Source organism: Pinus tabuliformis, chromosome 2_2 (genome assembly GCF_031772625.1).
Source record: "Pinus tabuliformis cultivar Carrire ecotype Pingquan chromosome 2_2, CPIR1, whole genome shotgun sequence".
Classification (NCBI taxonomy): Eukaryota; Viridiplantae; Streptophyta; class Pinopsida; order Pinales; family Pinaceae; genus Pinus; species Pinus tabuliformis.
Window position 1 is genome coordinate 730,381,652 of NC_142300.1, and position 25,923 is coordinate 730,407,574.

At 39.4% G+C, this 25,923-nt stretch overlaps 1 protein-coding gene and 2 pseudogenes across 1 annotated transcript; 1 reads left to right on the forward strand and 2 right to left on the reverse strand.

Annotated features, from left to right (window-relative positions):
• Window positions 1–5,403, reverse strand: part of LOC149194740 (uncharacterized) — a 28,478-nt pseudogene extending 23,075 nt beyond the window's left edge.
• Window positions 5,404–5,408: 5 nt separating this feature from the next.
• Window positions 5,409–7,107, reverse strand: LOC149194741 (DEAD-box ATP-dependent RNA helicase 53, mitochondrial pseudogene; annotated as a pseudogene).
• A 2,717-nt stretch (window positions 7,108–9,824) lies between these two features.
• On the forward strand, window positions 9,825–10,757 carry LOC149194742 (uncharacterized). The gene has a single exon (XM_089407777.1). It carries the CDS (start codon window positions 9,825–9,827, stop codon window positions 10,755–10,757), a length of 933 nt encoding a protein of 310 aa, XP_089263903.1.
• The last annotated feature ends 15,166 nt before the right edge of the window (window positions 10,758–25,923 follow it).

The following is a 25,923-nucleotide window of genomic DNA, read 5'->3' on the forward strand; positions in this document are numbered from 1 at the left end:
AAAACCTTCGTTATTACTTTAATAATATCAATAATATAGATTAGCTAGTATGTGTAGGGTTTAATTTTATTAAAATGGTTTTTTATTATTTAATAATAATAATAATATGGATTAGCTAGTAGGTCTATGGTTTAATTTTATTAAATTATTTATTTAAATTACAGAAAAGTGGAGGTGGAATCATCAAATTATTTAATGTTATACTTAAGTTTGATTTATAATGAAAATGAAAATGAAAATGAAAATCAAAATCAAAAATAAAAATAAAATGATATAAAGATATTATTTTTTTTTTAAATTTTTAAATTTTGCTGATTAAATCATATTCACTAATACATAAATAAATTTAACATATAGATTAAGAAACAAAAAATTATTGATTGTTATATTAATAAATAAAAAGTCACATAGATATTCATAATAATATAGAAAATTTAGTGACAAGAAGTTTTAGGCCATCAAGTTATGAAAAAAAGAATATAGGTTGTCAAAAAACTCTGCGAGGAGCATCAATTATAGTCCAATAATGGGCAACCACTTATTACTATACACGTCATCAAACCCTAAAAAAATTTGAAAGCAAAAAGGACACAAGGCCTACAAGCAAGACCCAAATAGACACTTGACAACTTTAGAATATACTCTCTAATTGTAGACACTTTAGAGCGAACATTTTTTCCCAGAAAATGTTGGCTTTTTCCATATATTTTTTTGTTAAATCTAGCCAGAATTTTAAAAAAATCATATTAAAGAAGTGGAATTTGGGATCTACCAGGAATTTTTGATGATTTTGAATCTATTTCTAATATTAAAATCATGATTAAAACATTAAAGTTTTGGGATTTTGTAATTAATACATGTATTTTATGTAAAAGGTAATTGATAGCTACTTTAGATTAGTTTAAATGGTTATAGAGTTAAAAATCTCCAAAACCATCTATGTTACATAGTAAATTATAAATTATTATACATTAATTATACAAAATAGGTTATAGGATAATCATACACCCTAGTTTAAGGTGTCTAAATATAAAGTATACTAGATATTAATCATAAACCTCATTTTAAAGTAGCTAAGTGGAATTTATAACTTTTATTATGGTTAAGTTATTATATATTAATTGTACACCATATATTACATGGTAATGATAAACCCTAGTATAAGGTAGACTTGAAATTTTTTATTTTCTTAATTAATGTTGAATAAAATAAGAATATGATGTTTTTGATTTATTGACAAAGTCTGAGAGGAATTTACATTGCTATAGAGTTAAATACCTACAAAACCACGTAACAAAGGAAGCCTATTCACATTACCTTGGTATATGTTATGAAAAGTTTAGGTTGAATAATGTGAGGTTTAGACTAGCTAAAGTACTATAAGGGTGAAATTGATGTCCTTCAATCATTATGATACTTTCTTAACCTCTTCAAACCATATATGATATCATCTCATGGAGTAGAGAGATATTGCACACAACAAAAATCACACTTCGATGTTTTTATTGATCACAAAGGTTACATATATATGACGTAAATTACTGACTTAATACATCTAGATCAAGACTACAATTCATATATTGGAAACAACAACGTCTAGATTAACTCCTTGTAACTCCTAATAACAACTACACATGATATAGAAACATTACTTCTAATAAAATTTATTTTCACAATTATTAATTTGAAAAATTAAAAGCAATCTAAATTTTTAATCAAATTAATAACCATCTAAATTTTTAATTATCATATACATTAGCCAATATAATATAAATGAAAAATAAAATAATATAATATAAAAATATAAATATTAAAAAACATAAATATATGTAGCAAAAGTGACCAAACCTAAATAATAATTTTACATGTAACTACATAAAGCTTTGGTTCAACTATTCACTTTGATTACAAATATATCTAAGCTTATGGAATTACGTGCTTGTAGATTTACCTAATATCACATATCTATTATGTTCATAGTAAAATGTGTAGTTCTCTATTAATATGGTTAAATAGACTAAGTTGCCTACGTAGTATATTGATTTGATTTAGTAGATGTGATCACCTAGTAGGAAAAACGTGTATGCCAAGATGAAATAAGTTTACCAAAATTAAAATCCCAAATCTGTGCAGTATCACATCATTTTGAATAATTATAGTTTGATAATTCTAATTAAAATTATATAAAAAATATCACATTATTTTGAATATTTATAGTTTGATAATTCTAATTAAAATTTGATTAAAAAAATAGTCAGCTCATAATATTTAATAACTGTGATTTCATAATTATAAGATAGATATCATTTTATATAATTTTTTAAAAATCAATGGTTTAAAGTTATAAAAAAAATAAGATTTTTAAATTTCAAAAATTTTAAATTTTAAAATTAATTTTAATATAATAATGATTTTTTTTTGGACCAAAACCCCATTTCAATATAAACCTCCCCCTCGCGTAACGTTTCGGACAAAGACGTCATCAATAACGAATCAAGCGGCTTTAAATATATTGCACGATAAACGCTGCGCTGGGCTGGGCTGTGGGAGGGTGGAGAGATTCGCCCGGAAAAAAGCAGTTATAGAGGTGATTTTTTGAAAATCTTTTCGGCGGGTTTTTTCGGTCGAAATCTGGCAGGAATTTATTGGAATCGCAAGTTTGATAGCTAGTTTCTGCACAATGAAAGCGTCGCAGGGATTTTCGAGGGTACTGAATCTAAATATGCAGTTAAAAAACCATTTTAACTGCAACAAATCAAGATTTAACCTCAATTTCTTTCGCCGGATTCCATCACCGGAATTTCCAAAAAATCGTATTATAGACAACTCCCGAAAAAAATGAAGTGCAGGCAAAACCAAGCTGCGGTACGCGAAGCATTCCTTGCAACTTCCTCCGATCCAAACCTAAGAAAAGGTCTGTGGTCACCTGAAGAGGATCAGAAGCTTCTCTCTTATCTAATCGACGGACGCACGCCCGGCTGCTCCTGGACCTCTGTCGCCAAGCAGGCTGGTAAACACCCACTCCTATCTAAAATTTAATTATTTATATCTATTCCATTCCATTCGATTCAATTCATAGGAGTACCGTATAATATGGTCTTTGTTTTTTTTGTAGGTTAGGTAGTATTATTTCTAACCTAAGAATATTAAGGTAAATTTGCTATAGTTTTAGATTTATTGCATATTTCGAGATTATAATATGTAAGAGAACTTTTTCCAGTTGACATCTGTCAGAATAATAATCAGGACACTATTCCATAGTCTGGGTAGTACAAGTTCTAAATTGTCAGTAATTAATAGTTGGCTTGAGTCGGTGACAGTCCGTGAATTCACGGTAGATTCTACTGCGGATTTTCTGTATAAAAATATATGATTACTAATCAAAACGGGAGGGTTGATTTTCCGAATATTCAGTGATTGGATGGACATGGTCAAATAATTAACCAGGCCAATGTAAGTTTAATTACTAAATACTAGCAATTGCACCAAATGTTGCAAAGGAACGCCGTAAGGCATAAATTGGAGAAGCATCATGACATAAAAAGTCATTGAAGATAAAAATTAGTAAACAAAATGCTATTCAACAGTCTTAAATCATAAATGTGAGCTATTAAATCCTTGAAATTGTCCATTACCAGTGGCATATCTGTGAAATGAAAATTCATTTAGATTCATTTAGCAACATTTAGCAGTGGAGAAACTTTTGAAGGTCCTTGTGACCCAACTGAAATTTGATAATCCTCACCATATCACTGAAATGAAAATTCATTTAGAAGCATTTAGCAGTGGAGAAACTTTTGAAGGTCCTTGTGACCCAACTAAAATTTGATAATCCTCACCATATCCAAAATCTTCGGGTAACAAACCATTATAGAAAAAATCACCTGAGAAATTGTTGGGTCATGCATTTTTAGGCATATAATAATAGCTTGAACCACCTGAAATTTGACAATCATATTTTGTTTTTTGTTGAGCATAACCATACCAATTTTCACTATAGGAAACTCTCACCATATCCAAAACCTTCGGATAACAAACCATTATAGAAAAAATCCCCTGAGAAATTGTTGGGTCATGCATTTTCAGGCATATAATAATAGCTTGAACCACCTGAAATTTGACAATCATATTCTGTTTTTTTGTCGAGCATAACCATACCAATTTTCACTATAGGAAACTGAGAATCACGATTTTGGGGACTAGGTAAGGTATCTCCTTCCTAAACATTGTGAAAAGAAATTAATAAATTTTGTGTTATAAAAGTAGGAAAACTGAATACATGGTCCAAGGTGTTGTGAACATTCAGGACAAAGTAGAAGAAAACTTGGTACTTGTTTAGAGGTTACAAACAAAAAGGAAATGCCTTTGGAAGACATCGACGGAAAGCGTTTTCCCTTATTTTCTTATATATCCTTGGCCTTGGCTCTGCTCGAATAAAGAACTTGGTACTTCTTTAGAGGGACAAAAAGGAAATGCCTTTGAAGACATGGAAAAAAAGGAAATGCCTTTGAAGACATGGACAGAAAGCGTTTTCCCTTATTCGCTTATATATCCTTGGCCTTGGCTCTGCTCGAATAAAGACTCGGCTCGATCAAATGCCCAGGGCCTTCAGTCAAAATAACAAGCAAATTTCTCCCAGCACACCTGCAATAGTTGCGCACAATCCTATGTAAATAAAATTGTCAAATCTAAGCAAAAGAATCCCAATTTTCTTTACATTTGCAAAGAAAAATGAGGTGGAATCCTAGAGCGATCGATCCATCACCAATACACTCTACAATACTAGGTGCATTGAATATTTCTAGGTCAACAATAGTTATATATTGCGTATGTTCTACACGAAAATCACAGCAGTTAAGATATCTATGCTTTTCACTAAAATATGCTATAGAGGATACAATTCATTTGCACTTGCTGGTAAATACAATGTGCATTTTCTTTTCAAACGACATATTCCATACGAATTTTCACTAAACTATGCTACAAAGGATACAATTCATTTGCAGTAAATACAATGTGCATTTTCTTTTCAAATGACACATTCCATACACAACTACTATTACTCACTAAGAAAAACAAAGTGAATCTCCTGTGGAACCAAAAATCTGTCTCTTTCTTGGTGGCTACACAAATGTCATATTCCAGCAATTTCGTTCATATGTTGGCACTGATTGCGACAAAGCTCGCTCCCAAAGAATAGAGGCTCTCAGGGTACTACTCTGCAATTTCAGATAAATTGTTGCCACTTGAACCTGGGTTTCTAATTAACACCAACTTCAAAATTCTTACATCCCTGCTACTAAACTCCCTCAAATATTTTATTGTCTCATCTAGTACTAAAAGCGGCCCCATAGTCTCCAAACCTGCTACTGGAACCTCTCTGAGAGCTGGAAGACTCCCCATAGTCACTAAAATGGCGCTAAAACGGCGGGATCTAGAACCACCATAGCCACCTCTTGACCCACCACTATAGCTAATTCCCGATCCACTACCATAACTGCCTCCTGATTTGCCATAACTTGAACCCCCATACTGGAACCTCTCTGAGAGATAGAAGACTCCCCACAGTCACTAAAATAGCGGGATCTAGAACCACCATAGCCACCTCCTGACCCACCACTATAGCTACTTCCCAATCCACTACTGTAACTTCCTCCTGATCTGCCATAATTTGAACCCCCATAATCTCCTCCTGATCCACCATAGCTTGAACCACCAGATCGCCCCCCTCCTGAACCACCGTAGCTTACAAAACGACTCCCCCCTAAACTGCGAGAACTTCCAAAACGACTCCCTCCTAAACCGCCATAACTTCTAAAACGACTACCTCCTGAATCACCGAAACCACCAAGTCCATTGTCTATTTCCTCTTTCATCTGAGTCAACCCTTTAAACTTGGAACCTATATCATTTTCAATCATCTTAACTTGCCTAATCTGTTGGTCGTTATGGATAAGGATAGCATTATCGGGCCTACCAGCATGCCTTGTTCGCCCTGATCTATGCACAAAAATATCTGAAGTCGTTGGGAGCTCATATTGAATACCGAGATCCACATTAGGAATATCAAGACCAGATGCCCTGTTCGCCCTGATCTATGCACAAAAATATCTGAAGTCGTTGGGACTCATATTAAATAACGAGATCCACATTAGGAATATCAAGACCAGATGCAGTGACATCAGTAGCAATCAGCACATTAAAACACCCCTCACGAAAGCCAGCAAGAGTCCTCTCTCGCTAATTCTGTGAGATATCACCATGAAGAGGTTCGCATGTAAGTACCCGACCCAGTGCCACCAGCAAATTATCCGCATCTGACTTTGTTTGAGTGAAAAAAATACATTTTCCCCCTTTGGCATATTCAGTTATCAATGGGTTGAGAATCGAACATTTCCCATAGGTGGATGCAACAATATAAGAAAGTGAGATTCTTCTGCTTACTTCTGAGATGATTCACCAACACCATCGATAACAACAGGATCATTTAAATATTTCCTTGAAAGCCTTTGCACCCAGACATGCATTATAGCAGAAAAAAAGCATACTCTGACGCCTTTTCGGCCATCTTTCCATAATCACCTCAACATATTCATCAAAGCCCACATTCGGCATCTGGTCAGCGTCATCCAAAACAATAAACAGTACTTATGAAAAGACTAATGCACCACGATTGATTAGATCAATAATGCGACTAGGTGTTCCAGCAACATTAGATTTGGCTCATTATAGGTACACCCCCATAAGATCAAAGAGTATCTAGGCTTGGAGCAGATTCTTGGAATTCCTTGGCGTGCAAGTTCTCATGTTGGAGCCAAGATGAGTGCCAAGGGATATGATCCATGCCCATTCTTACGGTTGTGCAGAATGATTTTTCCAAGATTGGGATTCCAAAGGCAAGAGTTTTTCCAGTTCCTATCCTGGCGCGACCAATCATGTCACAACCTTGCATTACTGGTTCCAACACTGCTTTTTGAATGGGGAACAATCTAGTAATACCGCGCCTATTGAGAGAATTAATAATTTCTTCATCAATTCCGAGCTTGGCAACATCAACCCTTCATCGTCACCGCCGACTTTCCTTTTGGCTCCGACTTTTTGTATCATAGTCACCGTATTTTGTCCGAGGCGTCTCGACCTCCTGACGCCCAAGATGCGTGCCTCTCATCCTCTGCGATTCCATATTCCGCCAACAACTGGGAACCCGCACTACAATCGAACGCTCCAAGTATCTCACTTGGCTAATATCGCCATTGATGATTTTATCTCTCCTGATGTCGTACTGACTGGCAGATTGTAGGCTTCGGAGGATTGAAACACTTCGAGTGAAACCCTGAGAGACGAGCGACAAAGGGTTTATCAGAACAGGGACAAAGGGTTATTAGAACAAGATTCTTTAGAGGAAACCAACACGAGGAGAATCAAAGCCCTTTTGGACCTCCTCCATTGAGGGATTTCAATAGGGAAAAAGCCGCAACGGCTTTGGCTACCTTCAAATTCAGCTTTCTACCTGCCATGTTGTTCAATTTCGGAACAATTGAAGTAGCCACGTCGTACTGACTGGCGAATTGCAGGCTTCAGAGGATTGAAACCCTTCAAGTGAAACCTCGAGAGACAGGCGACAAAGGGTTTATCAGAACGGGATTCTTTAGAGGAAACGAACACGAGGAGAATCGAAGCCCTGTTGGTCCTCCTCCATTGAGGGATTTCAATAGGGGAAAAGCTGCAGCAGGTTTGGATGCCTTCGAACTCAGCGGTTTTCCTACCAGCTTTGGATGCCTTCGAACTCAGCGGTTTTCATGCATTTCAATTTCAGCACAATTGAAGCAACCACGTCGTAGTGACTAGCAGATTGCAAGCTTCAGAGGATTGAAACCCTTCGAGTGAAACCCCTAGAGACGGGCGACAAAATATTTATCGAAACGAGATTCTTTAGAGGAAACAAACATGAGGAGAATCGAGTAGCCAATGAGGAGTCCAAATCCGCCCAGCCCAAATACTCAACCAGTTTCTTGTCTGGCAATTTCTCCCCGCGGAGCACAGACCGGTACCTTATGTTATGTTATCCGGAACGCTTCCAGTGAATCAAAGAAATTAGGTCGAAGCAAGTCATTAATATGAACAAGAAATGTGCATCAAATTGATTACCGACCTTCGAAGAGGGGTGGCGTCTGGAAGAGCATGCCCACATGGCGCAGGAGGGCGAGCACGTTGAGGTTGGTGATGTCGTCGTTCTCGACGAAGACAGAATCGAAGGGCGGTTCCCAGAGCCTGTTCAGTGCCCTCAGGAATGTCGACTTTCCGCTCCCCCTCGGCCCTATTACTCCCACCACTGTCCCCTTCCATACATCGAAATAGAAACCTAAATCGAAAGGCTAACAAACTAACTGAATAAATAATATGGTGATATCGAACGACCAATAACATTTTAATCGTCTAACAGGTCATCTGACGGTCGAAACGAGATCCACGAATCACCTGACAAGAGTTATTTTCAGAGGGGAATGCCTTACGCCGTAATTAATAGGTTTAGGGTTTAGATTACTATGATTGAATTCACCTAATTCAACATTTTGATAATAGAGCTCATCCGGAGATAAAACTTGAAAATTTATTAGGAAAGTTATATGGATTTCTCCACCTTACTATTGATAACCAGCAGATAAAAGTTGAAACTTTATTAGGAAAGTTATATGGATTTCTCCACCTTAGTATTGATAACCAGCAAATAAAAAATATATGATGATTAATCATAACTCCAGGCTCGAAAAAGTCCATAATTTTATATTGAAAATAAATTCAAAATTACATGCATGGGATGTGGTTAAATTCAACTAAGTTAGAGCTGATACAGATTCCTTATTCTAAGTCCGGCCATTCGCTATTTCTCTTTCTTAAAATTGATAACCAGCATTCAAAAATATATGATGATTAGTCAAAACTGTAACGAAAGCCTAGTTTTATTTTATATTGAAAATATTCATAAATTCAAAATTAGATGTACGGTTTGTGGTTATACCATTTTGATAATAGAAATAGGCAAAATTTCTTATTCCTTATTCCATGTTCCATTATAACACCAAGGGCATAGTCAACCGTGGTCGGATAGCTTCCACCACAGCAAATCATTGTACTCAATCAGATTTAAACTTCGGTCTGCCTGAGCATAGCCCATAAGACTTACCGTCAAACCACTATCACTGTACCGCATAGCCCATGTGACTTACCGTCAAACCACTCACTGTACCTAGAGAGCTATATTTTTATTCATGTGTTAAAATGATATTTTAAGACAATTTTATAAGTTTTTAACGATATTAATAAACTATTTAAGTTTTTGAACATTTAGTTAAATCTTTTAATATTTTAATTAATTTTTTAACAATATTAATAAACTATTTAAGTTTTTGAACTTTTAGTTAAATCTTTTAATTTTTTAATTAATTTTGGGTTACATTTTAAAAAATATACCATTAATACACCTGTTTCAGCGGCATGAATGTGATGAAAATGTGTTTCCATCACCAAATAATGACGTGAATCTCATGTAACAATGTTTCTCTCCCATTCATTTATCCAAAGGTCTCCAGAGATGCGGGAAAAGCTGTAGGCTCAGATGGATTAACTACTTACGCCCTGGCCTTAAGCGAGGTGCATTTTCACGAGAAGAAGAACAACTCATTGTACACTTTCAATCCATTCTAGGCAACAGGTTTCTGTGTTTCTCCATTCCCAACACTCGTCTCTAGTCTAATACCATTATTTCTTCAAATATTGATGATATTTCACATTTCATTCCTGGCTCGATGTCTTCATTAATTTCCATGGCGATGCTGAACAGGTGGTCGCAGATTGCCTTACATTTGCCGGGACGCACGGACAATGAGATAAAGAATTACTGGAACTCATGCATCAAGAAGAAGGGCAAGCCGTACAGTGACGCCATGCCCGAAGGACACCAGACACCTTATAACACCCGCAATGTAGTGCCCACACGAGAAAAACCATTGTGTGGTCCTGGCCTTTTGGAATTAAAAGACGAAGAAGCAGAGCATCAAAAGAATGCGACTAGCCACCCGATTTCCTATTTCCAGAATACTATTAATACCCTACCATGTGATGCAGCGTTTCTGGGACCCACTGGAATCCCCATGCCCGCTGTCGCAGAAAGCGAAAGCTCGAAAAAAAAAATTGAGTATGATGGATGGACCACTACCCATTCTTATTCAAATGCAGATAGTTGGTCTCATGTCGTCCATCCGGGATCTTTCGCCGTTCATAAGACGGGAATTAGTGTCGCCGAAGATTCCGCGAGTTTTTATGAGAATACTACTCATGATCAGTCATTCTCCCCAGTTACTTCACACTACCAATTTGATTCACCAGCGATTAAATGGCTCCCTGGCAAATATCACGATTGTCAGGTTGACGATGATTACAGGGATCGTCTAAATCTGGGTTCTGATGTAAACACGGTTGTCCAGACATATCCTGATATCTACAGCTATCAGTTGCCTCAGATCCAGGGAGGGGTCACCGATCGACAAGATTTCTTATTAAATTCCTATCAAGAAACCAAGGCAAATCCTATTTGCACGATGCCAGGAGGAAGACGAAGCGGACCGGCGAACGTAGAGTGTAATAGCAGAACCGAGTATTCTCCGCTTTCCGCCAATGACAATATCTACAATTTCAATACTGCCGCTGCGTCTGATCTCTATCAAATCCTTTGTCATTTCGATCAAAATCTATTTTAGGTAGCTAGCAACATTTAGTGATGTAGAGCAGATCTATTTTAGATAGGTACTTCATTTAGCGATGTAGAGAGCAGTCTAAATGCAATATTTTTTTATCCAGATAGGTCGTAGATGTAAACTACATTTTTTGGAAAATTTATCGACGAAATTTTATTTAATTAATTATTTTTTTTTGGAAAATTTAGGTAATTAAACACGTAATAAATAGGTTAAGTTCCAGGAATTTTAAATCTTTTATAATAATATAGGTTTATGGTTAACATTATACAAGACGGTAAGAAGTCAAATCTTTTGAGAGGTATATATTTCTTTAAATTTAATATTAAAAATATATATATTTGAAATTAAAATTAAAATTTAATATCAGAAATAATATATTTCAAAATAAAATTAAAATTATTAATTTTAATGTGTAATATATATTTTTTAATATTAAATTTGAGAAAATATATACATCTTCAACAATTTGGCTTCCTAATTATTAAATTTCAAATATATATAAATACTCCATACATATATATACTTCATGATAAAAATGATATTTAAATATAATAGTAATTTTTTGGTTATTTATTTGCTATACATTAACTTCGTTAATAGGAATTTTCTCTCTCTAAAAATAATTTTATTATAATAAGAATTATATTTTTTTTAAATAAATTTATTTTTTTTTCAATTTTTTTCCAAATTTATATTTAGATATATAAAAAGTTAGTTTAAATTTATTTTATTTAAAGTAAATATTAAAATGTTTTATTTATAATTTTAGTATAATAAGAATTATATTTTTTTTTAAATAATTTTTTTTTTTCAAATTTTTTCCAAATTTATATTTAGATATATAAAAAGTTAGTTTAAACTTATTTTATTTAAAGTAAATATTAAAATGTTTTATTTATAAATGATATTGTAATAATTTTTTATTATTAATATTTAATGTTATTTTTCAATTTCATGTCAATTAAAAATATACACATTATTTGTTTGTTTGGTTAGATAATGTTAGTGTTAAAATGACTTGTTTGTTTGTTGGCTAATGGCACTTGTAAGATGACCAATATATTTAACTTCTGTTTGAGTAATATCTAATGTCTCAAAATCACTTCAAATTGTATCTAGTGTAAATCACACTAGCTATTAAAATGATTAGATTTTTTCCCACTAGTTTAAAACAAAATATCTTAATAAAACACATTACTACTATCTATTCTACACATCTCTATTACGCATCTCCATTATATTAAATCTTAAAAAATATTTCTCAATATAATAAAATACAAAACATTTAATAGTTTTATTTCATTTTATTTATATTTATAAAATAAATTTATTATTTAAAAATATTATAATTTAATTTTTTTTATTTGGTGCCGGTAAATATATTTCCACTTTCAATCCAAGGATAAGTTTGAACTCGACAATCAAACCATATATATCCCATAATGTTTGTTGTTCTTGTTAGTTCCATAACTATGAAAATGAACCCTTCACAACAACCCCTATATAATGGCCTCATTTTTCATTTTTCTCGGTGTATTCACTAGGGATGTTATCGATTGTGTTATTGGAGGGGAAAATGTCAAATATATTGACCTTTGGCGGAATATATTTACCCTATTATAGGTTAACTGTGATATATATTATAATTAATTATAATATAATTTATAATTATTTATAAAAATGAAGAATTATTTTAGTTATTATTAATTATAGAAAATATAATGAATTAAATCATTATGTTTAATTTATTATTTATATATTTAAATTTATTAAAATAATTTTAATGGCAAATAAAAATTTAATTATTTATATTAAATATAATTTTAAATAATTTTATTATTAATTTTTTAATTACGATTAAATATGATATTTTAAAAATATAATCAATTATAATAATATTTAGCTATAACTTTTTGGGTGAAGTGTCGATTCTTGAGATAGACTCACTATATAGATAATGAAAAATCATATAAGGTAGATGCGAGGAGGACTACACATTTGTTATTTCATTATGTAAGACGTAATGTCACGGCCCTATATGTAACGACCTACAGTCATTGGTCACGTTTTGGCTTGAAGTGCAAGCTCAACATAAAACGCGCGAAGGTGTTATGAGTGCGTGGAAGGTTGGGTGAACAATTTATATATGCGTGGGAGCGTAATGGAACACCCACGGGCCGACCAACGAACAAAGTAAGGCTGACCTTACTTGGGAGTGTTTGAGGGAAGGCCGACTTGAGTTTTGAAGCATTTGCGATGAAGGTTGAGGGCGTGGGCAGGTCGGCTGGGCAGCCACGACCTTGCCTGTCGCTCATATATATTGGAGGTGCATTGGAGCTCATTCAACCACCGCTCATCGTTCAACACATAAAGACTCTCTCATGAAGAAGAGAAAGGCGCAGAACTAGTGGTGGACACAGCAAGAGGTAAAGGCGCAGTTTGGCGATGCACCCGTTCTTGGGTAAGGCCGCACGAAGTTAAGTGTCGTTTCTTGGATTTGGGTGAAGGGCGCGGGTAGGGGTCACCCGCCGGTTGAGAAAGGCATGCACGGGTGTGGCACCCGGGTTGTGCGATGACTTGGCACGGGTTCTTAGGTGACTCGGGTGAGAGCCCGCCCATCGTGCAAGTGTGCATGGTGTGACTTTTGGTGAAGTGTTGAGATTGTGAACAGAGGTGTAACTCATGCAGAGGCGCCCGTGGGTGGCGACTTGGTTACGACGAGCTGTGCCCAAGTTGGGCAAACAACACGATCGTGTGATGAGGTGAACGAAGGGTTGGTGAGTCATGCGGCGACCGTGCGGAGGCGCCGACGAGCTAGGCAACCGAGTTTGCCAAAGATTGTAAATTTGGCTAAGTATGAAACTTGGAGTTTCCAAGTATACTTGTAAAGCTTTGTAATATTGAAAGACTGTACGATATATTATCGGGCAGACTCATTGTTCACGGAGTTACCCCTCCCTTTGTACTGTGTAATTATGTTCTTCATGTATAATTTTTGATGTTAATGAATGTGTATGGATGTTCATTGGTATGAAGGAAACATTAATAATACTTGGTTGCGAAACACAAACTAAGTAGGATAAGTGGTTAGGCGTAGTCCACGAACATAAGCATTGGTGAAAAGAAAGTGTTCGGTGGTGCCGCACCTTGCTAAGAGCAGTTGAAAGACTACCGTCGGCTTGGGGCGTGACACTATACCTGTGGTAGTCTTTCAACCAATGTAGAGCGGGTGCGACAACACTACACTTTTCTTTTCATGAATACTAGAGTGTATGGACTACACCTAACTCCAACACTTAGCCAATTTTATCTTCAAGTGTTAACAATGCAGTGGAATAACATTTACTTTAATTATAATTCATCATCATTATTATGCAGCGGAAATCATAAACCATACAAGTATAATGCACATATACTTGGGAGGGGTAACTACCGTAAAGTCTCTGCAAATATATATAACAGTATTGTACAATATCTTACAAATTACAAGTTACAACAACCATGCTACCAACTTCCTCGACCTGCACAATTTCACTAAGTCCCACGTCACAATCTTGCAGCAACTCGGTTGCCTATTGCCCATACGCATTCTCCTGAAGAAACCCCAAGTTTCTTGCTGAAATACAAATTTAGAGGTTGGAATTCCCGTTGTGTCGCACACCCTGTCGTGCCCACTAACTTCTGCAGTCCACCGGTTCAACATGCTGCAGACTACCTGACCTACACGTCTCAGTTGTGTTGGTTGCCCAATCACAGCGCCCTGCCATTGTACCAATCATTCGTCGCACTTTTGAACTATGTCTACATGTTACATCTGTCATAACTCTGTGCTGCGGGACTGCTACATGTCTGCCTGAAGGACTTTCACATGACCCAACTCTCGTGTCACCCGCATCTGCAGATCCATTACCGATCACAGCGCCCTACCCCTATACCAACCTTTCGTCTCACTTCCGCACGTTACAACCATCGCAACTCTATGTTGCAAGTCTACTACTTGTCAGCCCGATGGACATCCACATGACCTAACTCTCATGTCACCCGCATCCACAACTATGTTCCCGGTCACCTACCTGCAGTGTGGGCGCATGGCCTACACGACCTACACTTGACCTGCGTACAAACCGAACTCCAAACTTGTCCGCCCACTAGTTCTCTTACTTTGCTTCTCTTCAGCCTTCGCTTTATGTGTGATGGCTCTCCAAGCTCCAAGCTCATTGCCTGATGCTCTACCACAACTCGACCAACTTATATTTATACATGTCACAAAGCATGTGGACTACCAAGGGTCGGCCCACCCATAAACCATATTGGCCAATCCATCTCCATAACGTCGACCCGCCTATATACTCAAGTCGGCCTTCACATATAAACTAGACCTACCCGTCGCATGATTTGGCCAACACATAAACTCATCACACCTCTCCATCACAGGTTGCTCAGGTCACCCAGATTTGCCACCCGTTCACCCAACTCACCCGTTGCACATTGCTTGACTCGTCCAACTTGCTCGACGCCCGCTCATCTCGTTGGCTTGCTATGGGCATGCACTCGGTTGATGCCTTTAACTGACACACTCATCGTCGCACATCCTCATCGCACAATCTCATCACACCTCCCATCGTGCACTCGGTTGCATAAAACTGAAAGTCACCTCCAACCCGTGTTCTCCACTAGAGTTGGTCAACATGGGTGCTCGGTGCACATGGGCACGCCCATTACAACCCAGTTGCATGTTTACCTGAATCGGGGGCTTAACATCCTCCCCCACTCTAAATAAGGTTTTTGTCCTCCAGAATTCCATCATATCATCGCAAAGTGTCGCTAGCTCCAACATCTCCAAAATTTCCATGTTGCCCACCTCTTCTCCATCATCACACAAAGAATCAAGGCTCATGACTCCATTAATGGGAAAATATCCTCAATCCGTGATCATCAACCACATCTGTCGCAATTTGCACATGCTGCCCCATCATGGAAGGCTGGTCCCTCCAACTCAAGATACATGTTATCACTGCAACATATACCATGTCAAATCATCATGTATCCTTATCATGTGAAATATTTCCATGATACTCTAACTCAGATCGAACACATCTCAGCACACATTCAGACCCCATGACTCAAACTAATCTAATGATCATTCCAACCATCACACTCAAATCATGAGAGTGCACCTCCTCATGCCATCATCGGTCGTTTCTCCAGCATCCTGTCACATACATAACTCAACCAAGGAATCTCCCATCTCCATCACAATGTAAAGTAAGCCAAGCCTAGGTCCATGAAGTAGTCTCCATCTCATCCAAAACATGTTGTCCATGATGTTTGTGTCGATGTGATATATATCAATCAAACGCATCTATCCAAGAATCATCATCCATATGTGAGATGCTCATCTCCTCAAATCAATTAAGAGCTCCTCCCATCAATAAACTCTTAATGTACCATATCCAGGTCCATGAAGCAACCTCCATCTCGTCTACAATATGTCATCCATCAACCTGTCAAAGGGGCAAGTTCATACATGCCTCATCATCCATGTGCTACCTATGGTCATAGACGAACCAACCAACATGTCTATCAAAATTGGCTAATTCTCATCGACTCATTATCGCTGCAAATACATCAACTCCATAGTGTCTCATCTCTATTGCATCCATCAAGTCACTCCCCATGAACACACCCCATAAATGTGCCCAAAGGTATGCATCCCAAACTACATCATAGACAGGTACACCTCTGTCCTCAACTCTTCCATTACTCAGATACTCCAAGACCACTACAATATAAATTTTGCATCAGTTGCAACTCTCTCAAGTCATCATGAGCTCCCATGAATCATCTCCATCCAAATGAAAGCATACATGTCTCGGTCTCTATTGGAACTACAAGATGCCTCTGTCCTCTATGTGGTATGAATACTCTCATAGGTTGCTCACAAAACATCCATGGCCTTATTGTACAAATGTGCACAACATCCCCATCAGGTCATCTTTAAAATGTCCCCATGTCACATCAGCAAGTCCATCCACACAACATCTCTTCCTTGGCACTCCTTCTTGGATGCCCATAAGTGACATCTATGTAAGTGCTCCTACATAATGTCCTTGCATAATGTCTGTCATGCTCCATTTATTCCACTCGATGTCCATGACTCTAGCTGCCCATGTTGTCTATTTGAGTAGACTCATCACAACATCAGTCATCTCATCCTAGACCTCGATCATGTTTAGTTCCCTCAGTCAGTTAAACCATATATCACATATCATATCAGGTCATAGGTCCCTTCCATCATCGATGTCTCCCTCCCAAAAGGATCACCAAGACTGCCTCTTGGTCTCAGCCATGAAGAAGTCCACCCAAGTATCATATCATCATAACTTTGGTGTGCCCTCTCTCGAATCTATCCATGAGTCATGCCAAGCACTTAGCCAATTCTCCATATGGCTAAGCATGACTCATCTTGTGTAATGATCATCATGTTCCACTCTTGTCACGGTAATTTGCACCACTTGTCATAAGGTCACAAATTTCCCCAACAAGATTTACAACATCTAATGTGCCTTGCTTGACCAATGTACAAGGTGTCACTGTAGTCATCCATGGTAAGGTTTTCCATCACATCAACAAAATCCCTTTGATCATCGTTGCATATGGCCCATCTTCTAAAAGCTCCAATGAAACACAAGCAACATCAATACTTATTTCATCATGAGGTCCCTCCATGTGAGTGCCTTCATCCATCGATGACCACAATCTATATGATCCTGGTCCAACTTGGTCGAATGTCATCATGCCAAGTTCGTCCTCCATCGTTGTTACATCTGCAACATCCTCTTCCTCACATATCATGGCTTCTTCTTCCTGATCGCAATCTGTAGCTACACCCTCTCCATTTCCCAACAAAGTCAAAGAAGCTCTTCTTCCACATTCCCTTCCAAGACTTCAAGCTCATCTTAAATCCATGGGTTTGCATCTCCCATATGCCTCGACCTGTATAAGGTCAACAAGAGCCTCCCATGGAATTCTTCCCAACTTGCCATGTCTTGTCGTTTAGCTTGGCCCAAGCACAATGCTTCACCCATGCTGAACTTTGTAGCACCTAAGTCCTCAAGCTTCAATACCAATTGTAACCCTGTCGTTGTATGCTTCAAATCTTAAATCAACAAAGCCCTATGAAAAGAGGGATCTGATACAATCTATCATGGCCCTATACATGTGGTAGTATTTCAACCAAGATATAGCAGGTGTGGCACCACTACACTTTTTCTTTTCACCAATAATAGAGTGTATGGACTACGCCTAAATCCAACACACATACAATTTTATCTTCAAGTGCTAACAATGCAATGGAATAACATTTACTTCACTTACAATTCATCATCATTATTATGAAACGGAAATCATAAACCATACAAGTATAATGCACATATACTTGGGAAGGGAAACTCCCGTAAAATCTACCCAAATATATATAACATTATTGTACAATATTTTACAAATTACAAGTTACAACAACCATGCTACCAACTTCCTTGGCCTTCACAATTTCACTAAGTCCCATGTCACAATCTTGCATCAACCCAGCTGCCTCTTGCCTACATAAATTCTCTAGAAGAAATGCCAAGTTTCTTGCGAAAATTCAAGTCTATAGGTTGGCTTGCGCTTTGTTTCACACGCCTTTCCATGCTGACTAACTTCCACAGTCCATCCATTCACTGTATTGTACACTACCCACCCTGAACATCTCGGTTGTATTAGCTGCCAGGTCGTAGCGCCTCGCCATTGTGCCAACTCTCTATCATACTTCCGCATCATGCTCGCACTTTACACCCATCGCAACTCTATGTCACGGGTTTGCTACCCTTCCACCCGACAGAATTCCACACGACCTGACCCTCATGTCACCCATGTTTGTAGCTCCATTCTTGGTCGCCTGGCCATAGTGCGGGTGCATGGCCTGCACCTGACCCGCCTGCAACTCGAACTCCAAACTTTTCCACCGTCGATTCTCTTACATTGCTTCTCTTCGGCCTTCACTCTATCTACAATGGATCTCCAAGCTCCAAGCTCGTTTATTGATTCTCTACCATGACTCACCCAACTTCTATTTATACATGTCACAAAGTATGTGGACCGCCAAGGGTCGTGACCCTTCAAGGGTCGACCTACCCATAAACCATGTCGGCCCACCCACCTCCATAATTTCGGACCGCCTATATACTCAAGTCGGCCTTCACATATAAACTCGGCCTACTCATCACATAATTCGACCAACACATAAACTCGTCGCACCTCTCCATCATGGGTTGCTCGAATCGCCTCGATTGGCCACACGTTCGCCCGACCCATGCATCGCACATTGCATGACTCGTCCAACTGGCCCAGTGCCCACTCGTCTCGCTTGCCTGATGCCTTTAACTAATGCACTCACCATCGTGCATCCTCATCACACAATCTCATCGCACTACCTATCGTACACTCAGTGGCATGACTTGGTTGCATAAAACTTAAAGTCACCTCTAAGTGGCATTCTCTACCCGAGTTGGTCAACATAGGTGCTCGTCACACATGGCCACACCCATTACAACCCATTCGCACATCTACCTGACTCGGGGACCTAAAACATAAGGTGATATGCTCTGTGCGGCCTGTGAAACTTCATTCACTCTCTACCAGAAGTTGTGCTAGTAAGGTAAGGTGTTTAATGGCACATGCTTGGACTGGTAAAATTTATATTAGGCTTGTTCAATGGAGGTTTCTCACTATTGGTTTGAGTTGTTGTAGTTTGGATGGGTTCTTTGGCTCTCGGATATTCTTGGAGTGGGGGTGATTTCAATGTCTCTGCTCCATCCACTGTGTTATGCTCCTAACCTGCAAAATGATACCCAAATACAAAATATGCGAAGAAAAGATACCCAAAACACAGAATAGCAATGATTTTATTATTCAGAGAGTAATGTTCACTTGCCTCTTCGAGGGGGCAACCTCCAATAGAGCAGAGCTCGATTACAAAATAAGACACGATGCTCCTCGCAGGGAGTCTCTATCCTTTATATATGACTCATACATGCAATACCACGGGCCAATATCGTGGGTTTTATTAATACCATCTATCTAATACTACGGCCCATTTGCAACTAACTGTGGTTCCGTCATTAATTGCGGATTAACCACTTACAATTATTAATATGGGCTTTATTGACTCTTGACTATGACGTGATCCCATTACATAATAAAGGGGGTTAGGGTGGGACCCTAACATGCCCTCCCCCTTAAGACTAGCCTTGTCCTCAAGGCTGAAGTTGTGGAAACTGCTGAAGAATAGTGGCTGGTTCCCAAGTTGCATCTTCCGGAGAGGTGTCTTTCCATTTTCCGCAGAGTTGCTTGTCTCGTGTGTCTAGGACTTGTTCGGGTTGAAGCCAGATGGAACCTTCTTCATCCAATTCAGGTAGACTGGTCTGAATTCTGCAATTGTTCCCAATCACTTTCTTGAGGCATGAGACATGGAAAACTGGATGGATTTTTGCAGTAGGTGGCAAGGCCAACTTGTAGGCCACTTCTCCAATGCGCTGAAGTACTTGATATGGTCCGTATAATTTGGGAGAGAGTTTCTGACACCCCTTGTCTTTGAGTGATGTTTGCTTATATGGTTGTAGCCATAAAAAGACTTGATCCCCTTCTTGAAATTGGTGCTCTGAGCGATGCTGGTCTACCTATTGCTTCATGCGGTTCTGAGCTTGATGAAGATTCTCTCGAAGATGGGCGAGCATGGTTGCGCGGTGTTGTAGGAGTTGATCCACTGCTTGTACTTTTGAGCATCCCTTGAGATACGAAGTAGGTGAAGGTGGGAGTTGACCATATACTGATTCATAGGGAGTCATTTTGGTGGTGGCATGATAGTTGGTGTTATACCACCATTCAGCGAGAGGTAACCACTGTACCCAAAGGTGTTGCTTTTATAAAGTGAAACACCTAAGGTAGGTTTCTAGACATTTGTTGACGGCTTCGGTTTGACCATCTGTTTGTGAATGATAGGAAGTACTGAGTTTTAGTTGAGTGCGTTGTATTCTGAAGAGTTCCTACCAAAAATTACTGGTGAAGATCGGGTTGCGGTCGGACACAATAGAAGTGGGCATGCCATGCAATTTGAAGATCTGATCCATGAAAGATTGAGCAACCAAAGTTGGTGTAAACGGGTGGGGTAGGGCGCAGAAATGAGCATACTTCGACAGTCGGTCCACAACCACCATGATGACTGACTTGTTCCCTGACTTTGGAAGACCTGTAATGAAATCCATAGAAACCTCCGTCCAAATTAATGCCGGAATGGGCAATGGTTGTAATGTGCCTGGTGTGTTGACGGTTTCCCCTTTGTGGCGTTGACAGACATCGCATTCTGCTACGAAAGTAATGATGTCCTTTTTCATGCCTGTCCAAAAAAATGATCTTCTGGTGCGAGCATACGTCTTCTGAAAGCTCGAATGTCCTGCAATGGGAGATGAGTGCAATTACGCCAAAATGCGACTTTTGAGGGTGGATGTTGGTGATATTACGACTCTGTCCTTGTAGCGAAGAATACCATCCTACCATGAGTAGCCCTTGGTGGAATTTGGATCTACCTGCAATTGAGAAATGATTTGGAAGAGCCCGGGGTCTGAAAACCATTCCCTACGAGCCTCTTCAATCCATTCTGGAATGGGGAGGGAAATTGCTAGCAGAGTACTTTCCTCCTCAAATTGGCAAGATAATGCATCTGCTACACTATTGTCTTTCCCTTTCTTGTAAATGATCTCATAATCATATCCCAGCATTTTGGCGAGCCATTTATTTTGTTGTGGGGAGGATAGGCGTTGCTCCAAAAAATATTTAAGACTGTGATGATTTGTACGGATTTCAAAACGTCACCCCAATAAGTAAGGTCGCCAGGTCTCGACTGCATGTAAGATGGCCATCATTTCCTTCTCGTAGGTAGATTAGCCCAGATTCCTCCCACTCAGTTGTTGGCTTGTGAAGGCCAACGGTCGCCCTTCCTGCATTAAGACCGCCCCAATACCTGTACCTGAAGCATCACATTCAATGACAAAAGATTTGGTGAAGTCAGGTACTGCTAAGACTGGAGTGGAACACATGGCATTTTTTAGAGCTGTAAAGGCCTGTTGTGCTTCCTCATTCCAGAAGAATGAATTTTTCTTTAGGAGATGGGTGAGGGGCTTCGCTATGCGACCATAGTTGCGGACAAATTTACGATAATAGCCTGTGAAACCCAAAAATCCTCTCAAGCTCTTCAAGGTCTTAGGTTGAGGCCATTCCTGCATTGCCTGGATCTTTTTGGGGTCCACCTTGACACCTTCATGCCCCACAATGTGGCCCAAATACTCTACTTCTGCCATGCCAAATGAACACTTGGACATCTTGACAAATAATTTATGCTTGCGGAGCAGTTGCAAGAGTAGATCTACATGCTGAAAAGTGCAACTATAGATGAGGATGTCATCGAAGAAGACAAGGACAAATTTCTTGAGATATGGTTTGAGAATGTGGTTTATAAGGCTCTGAAAAGTAGAGGGTGCATTACAAAGACCAAATGGCATGACCAGGAATTCGTAATGGCCTTCATGAGTTCTAAAAGCAGTCTTGGGAATGTCGACTTCCTTCATGCGAATTTGGTGGTAGCTTGAGCGAAGATCCAGCTTAGTGAAGAATTGAGCCCCATTGAGTTCATCCAGCAAATCATCAACCACCGGGATGGGAAATTTATCTTTGACTGTCAACTTATTGAGGGCCCTGAAGTCGGGACACATCCGCCACTCCCCATCTTTCTTAAGCACCATGACCACTGGGGATGAATAAGGACTAATGCTGGGACGAATGACACCTGCTTCCAAAAGTTCCTTGATGATTTTTTCTATTTCATTCTTTTGGGTGAATGGATATCTGTATGGGCGCACATTTGGGGGTTGGGCCCCTGGAACCAAGGTGATGTTATGATCATGTTCCCCTCGCGAGGGTGGAAGCTCATGAGGCTTGTCAAAGACCGGCAGATGGTTATTTAAAATCTGTTGCATCTTAGGATGAATTGGCAGAGGCTTGGTTTCGACTGCCTGGATGGCATTAAATTGAGCTACAACTCCATGATTGCCCTTTTTTAACAATTTTTCCATCCTATGCGAGCTGATGATAGAGGGGGCTCCCGCCTGGAGTCCACGGAGGGTATGTGTGTAGTTGTTCTGCTTAAAACTCATATATAACTCCTGGAAATCCATTGTGATTGGCCCAAGAGTGCGGAGCCATTCAGCGCCGAGGATAATGTCGCAACCCCCCATGTGTATGGCAAACATGTGGGTTTTCAACTGATAATCCCCCATTTGAAGTTTGACATTTTCACAGCGGCCTTCACATTTCATTGTGCCTCCATCCGCAATTTGAACTTGGAAGTTAGAAACTGCTCATACCAAACAATGCACTGCTTCTGCGACTTTTTGATGGATGAAATTATGTGTACTTCCACTATCAATCAAGACTACTACTGGCGATGTTTAGTAAAACCTCTGATTTTGAGAGTTTGAGGGGAAGAAATTCCTGCCAAAGCATGCAACGAAATAACTGGTTCGTCAGAGACATTGTCCTTTTGGTTGTCTTCTTCTAGCGGCTCATGTTCCTCGAGTGGTGTATCTTCCTCTGTTGAGCTGTAGTCAGTGGCATCAATTTGAAAAAATTTGGGCTCCTTGCATTTATGACCTGGGGAGTATTTTTCATCACAGTAGTAACATAGGCCTTGCTTTCTTCTTTCGACCATTTCCGCAGGTGACACCTTTTGGACCTTAAGTGTTTGAGTCGTGTTGTGATCCTGTGGGGGGCGACCTTTAGCAGAGAAATTTGGGCGACTGTATTGGGCTGCTAATGCACGTTCCGCGTTACGAGCTACCTTGCAAGCCTCCGTCCATGTGGGAGGGTGGTGCAGTAGGACTTGGGCTTTGATAGCTTCTTTAAGACCACTGATAAAAGATTCCGTGTAGAACACATCTAAGAGACCCCAAGTGCGGAAGGCTAAGGCTTCAAAAGCTGTAATATATTCATCCACTGTACCAGTCTATCGGAGCTTAGTAAGACGACCCAAAAAAGATGATTCCTGGTCAAAGCGGTCTTGAAGAGCTTTGGTGAATTTGGTCCAAGTCCTAAAAGGTCCAGTGCAACGTTGATGCCATTCCCACCATTACCACCTTTCATTGTCCAAGTACATGCTCCCCAACATAAGCTGAGTCTCATCATCGAAGATGTGATTCAGTTTGAAATACTGCTCCATTTGTGCTATCCATGCCGACGGGTGAGAACCGTCAAATTTATGCATATCCAACTTGGGAGGTCGCTAACTGGGTTGTTGGTGGGTGTGCCAGACGTGAGGAGAGTGGCTAGACTCACCCTCATTGTGTTCATTGCCATTATACGCCTCCTCGTGGGCTTGCTCCTTGCCCTTCGGGATTATTTTCTCGACCATGCTACATAGTCCGCTAAGCTGAATGTGGAGGGATTGCACTGATTCTTCAAGTTTGTCCATCCTTTCATTGGCCATCGCTTGAGCTCTAGTTTCTACCATACACCAACCTAAAATTGGGACCGCCTAAAAAAATTTTCACTAAGAAGTGAATGGTACCACCGTGCTCAGCTCGTCGTCCTGATTCTGATGGGCTAGATCACCAATAAGCACCCCGAAAGATCTCAGACAAAGATCCTAACAGAGTTTTACTCCTTCCTTATCAATACTGTAGTGGCCAAATCCTCAAAATGTCAATGCAGCCAAAAGTCCTGCGAAAATTATACCCCGGTATACCACTTGTTATAGGTCTAACCCGGAAATATTATAGATCTGATATGAAAATGTAAGATAATGCAAATAAACCCAGAAATATGAAATGATTCTTTATTATCAAACCCTTAAGGTAGGGCAACACCATACATTCACTCCTTAAGGAAGGAGAACACTCCACTAGCCATATGCCTGTTCATACAATAATCCTTCACTACGACTCCGATCTGGTGGATCTAAGAGATCTGAATGGCGCATCTGATAGCTATGGGCGGAGGAACAGACTGCTTCTGCAGATCTGATGGATCTAATAGATCGGAATGGCTGATCTGCAAACTCGAGACTACGGGACTGATGTCTGCTGCTGCTGCACCCCTTTGCACAAGCGGATCTGGAAGAGATGATGTGTGATCCCCTGATAGAAAAGGGAACTATGGTCTTTAGGAGTGTCAGGTGCTACAGATCGCAATATACATAAGGGTCTGGCAGTAGTACTCAGCCCAATGTTTCAGGGCTCTAACTAAGGAGGATCGACTATGCCCTTAGCCGTACAACCCGACTACTCTATCGTACGGGCGAGTAATCTCTCCGAGTGCTGTTCTCGGTGTACTGTAGCCACAAGACAGCTGACAGTTTATCTATGGCGAGGTTTCAAGGGAGCCTAGGGGGATTCTGATATACCCAGAGGGTACATGGAAGACAGTCCGTGCGCGGTTCTGTCTAATGCGCTACTACTCGAAGGGGTACCCACAGGGGTTACAAGGGAGTCCAACAGACGTGACCACCTCTTGTATTTCCTGCGTGCATGCCTCCCCAAATCCGCAGGTTTATGCGCTCAACGACAGATCCCGTGGTTTAAAGACGTCGGAACACGTCTCTAGCCAAAAAAAAAATAAAATTTGCTAAGAAATGGAGATCCCACCGGCCCTGAAAAGTGCTCTGATACCACTTGTTATGCTCTTAACCTGCAAAATGATACCCAAATACAGAATATGTGAAGAAAAGATACCCAGAACATAGAATAGCAATGATTTTATTATTCAGAGAGTAATGTTCACTTGCCTCTTCGAGGGGGCAACCTCCAATAGAGCAGAGCTCGATTACAAAATAAGACACGATGCTCCTCGCAGGGAGTCTCTATCCTTTATATATGACTCATACATGCAATACCACGGGCCAATACCGTGGGTTTTATTAATACCATCTATCTAATACTACGGCCCATTTGCAACTAACTGTGGTTCCGTCATTAATTGCGGATTAACCACTTACAATTATTAATATGGGCTTTATTGACTCTTGACTATGACGTGATCCCATTACATAAATAAGGGGGTTAGGGTGGGACCCTAACAC

Bases quoted from the DNA above. Each gene is read 5' to 3' on its own strand.
- LOC149194742 (XM_089407777.1), top strand. From the start codon at position 9,825: ATGGCGATGCTGAACAGGTGGTCGCAGATTGCCTTACATTTGCCGGGA.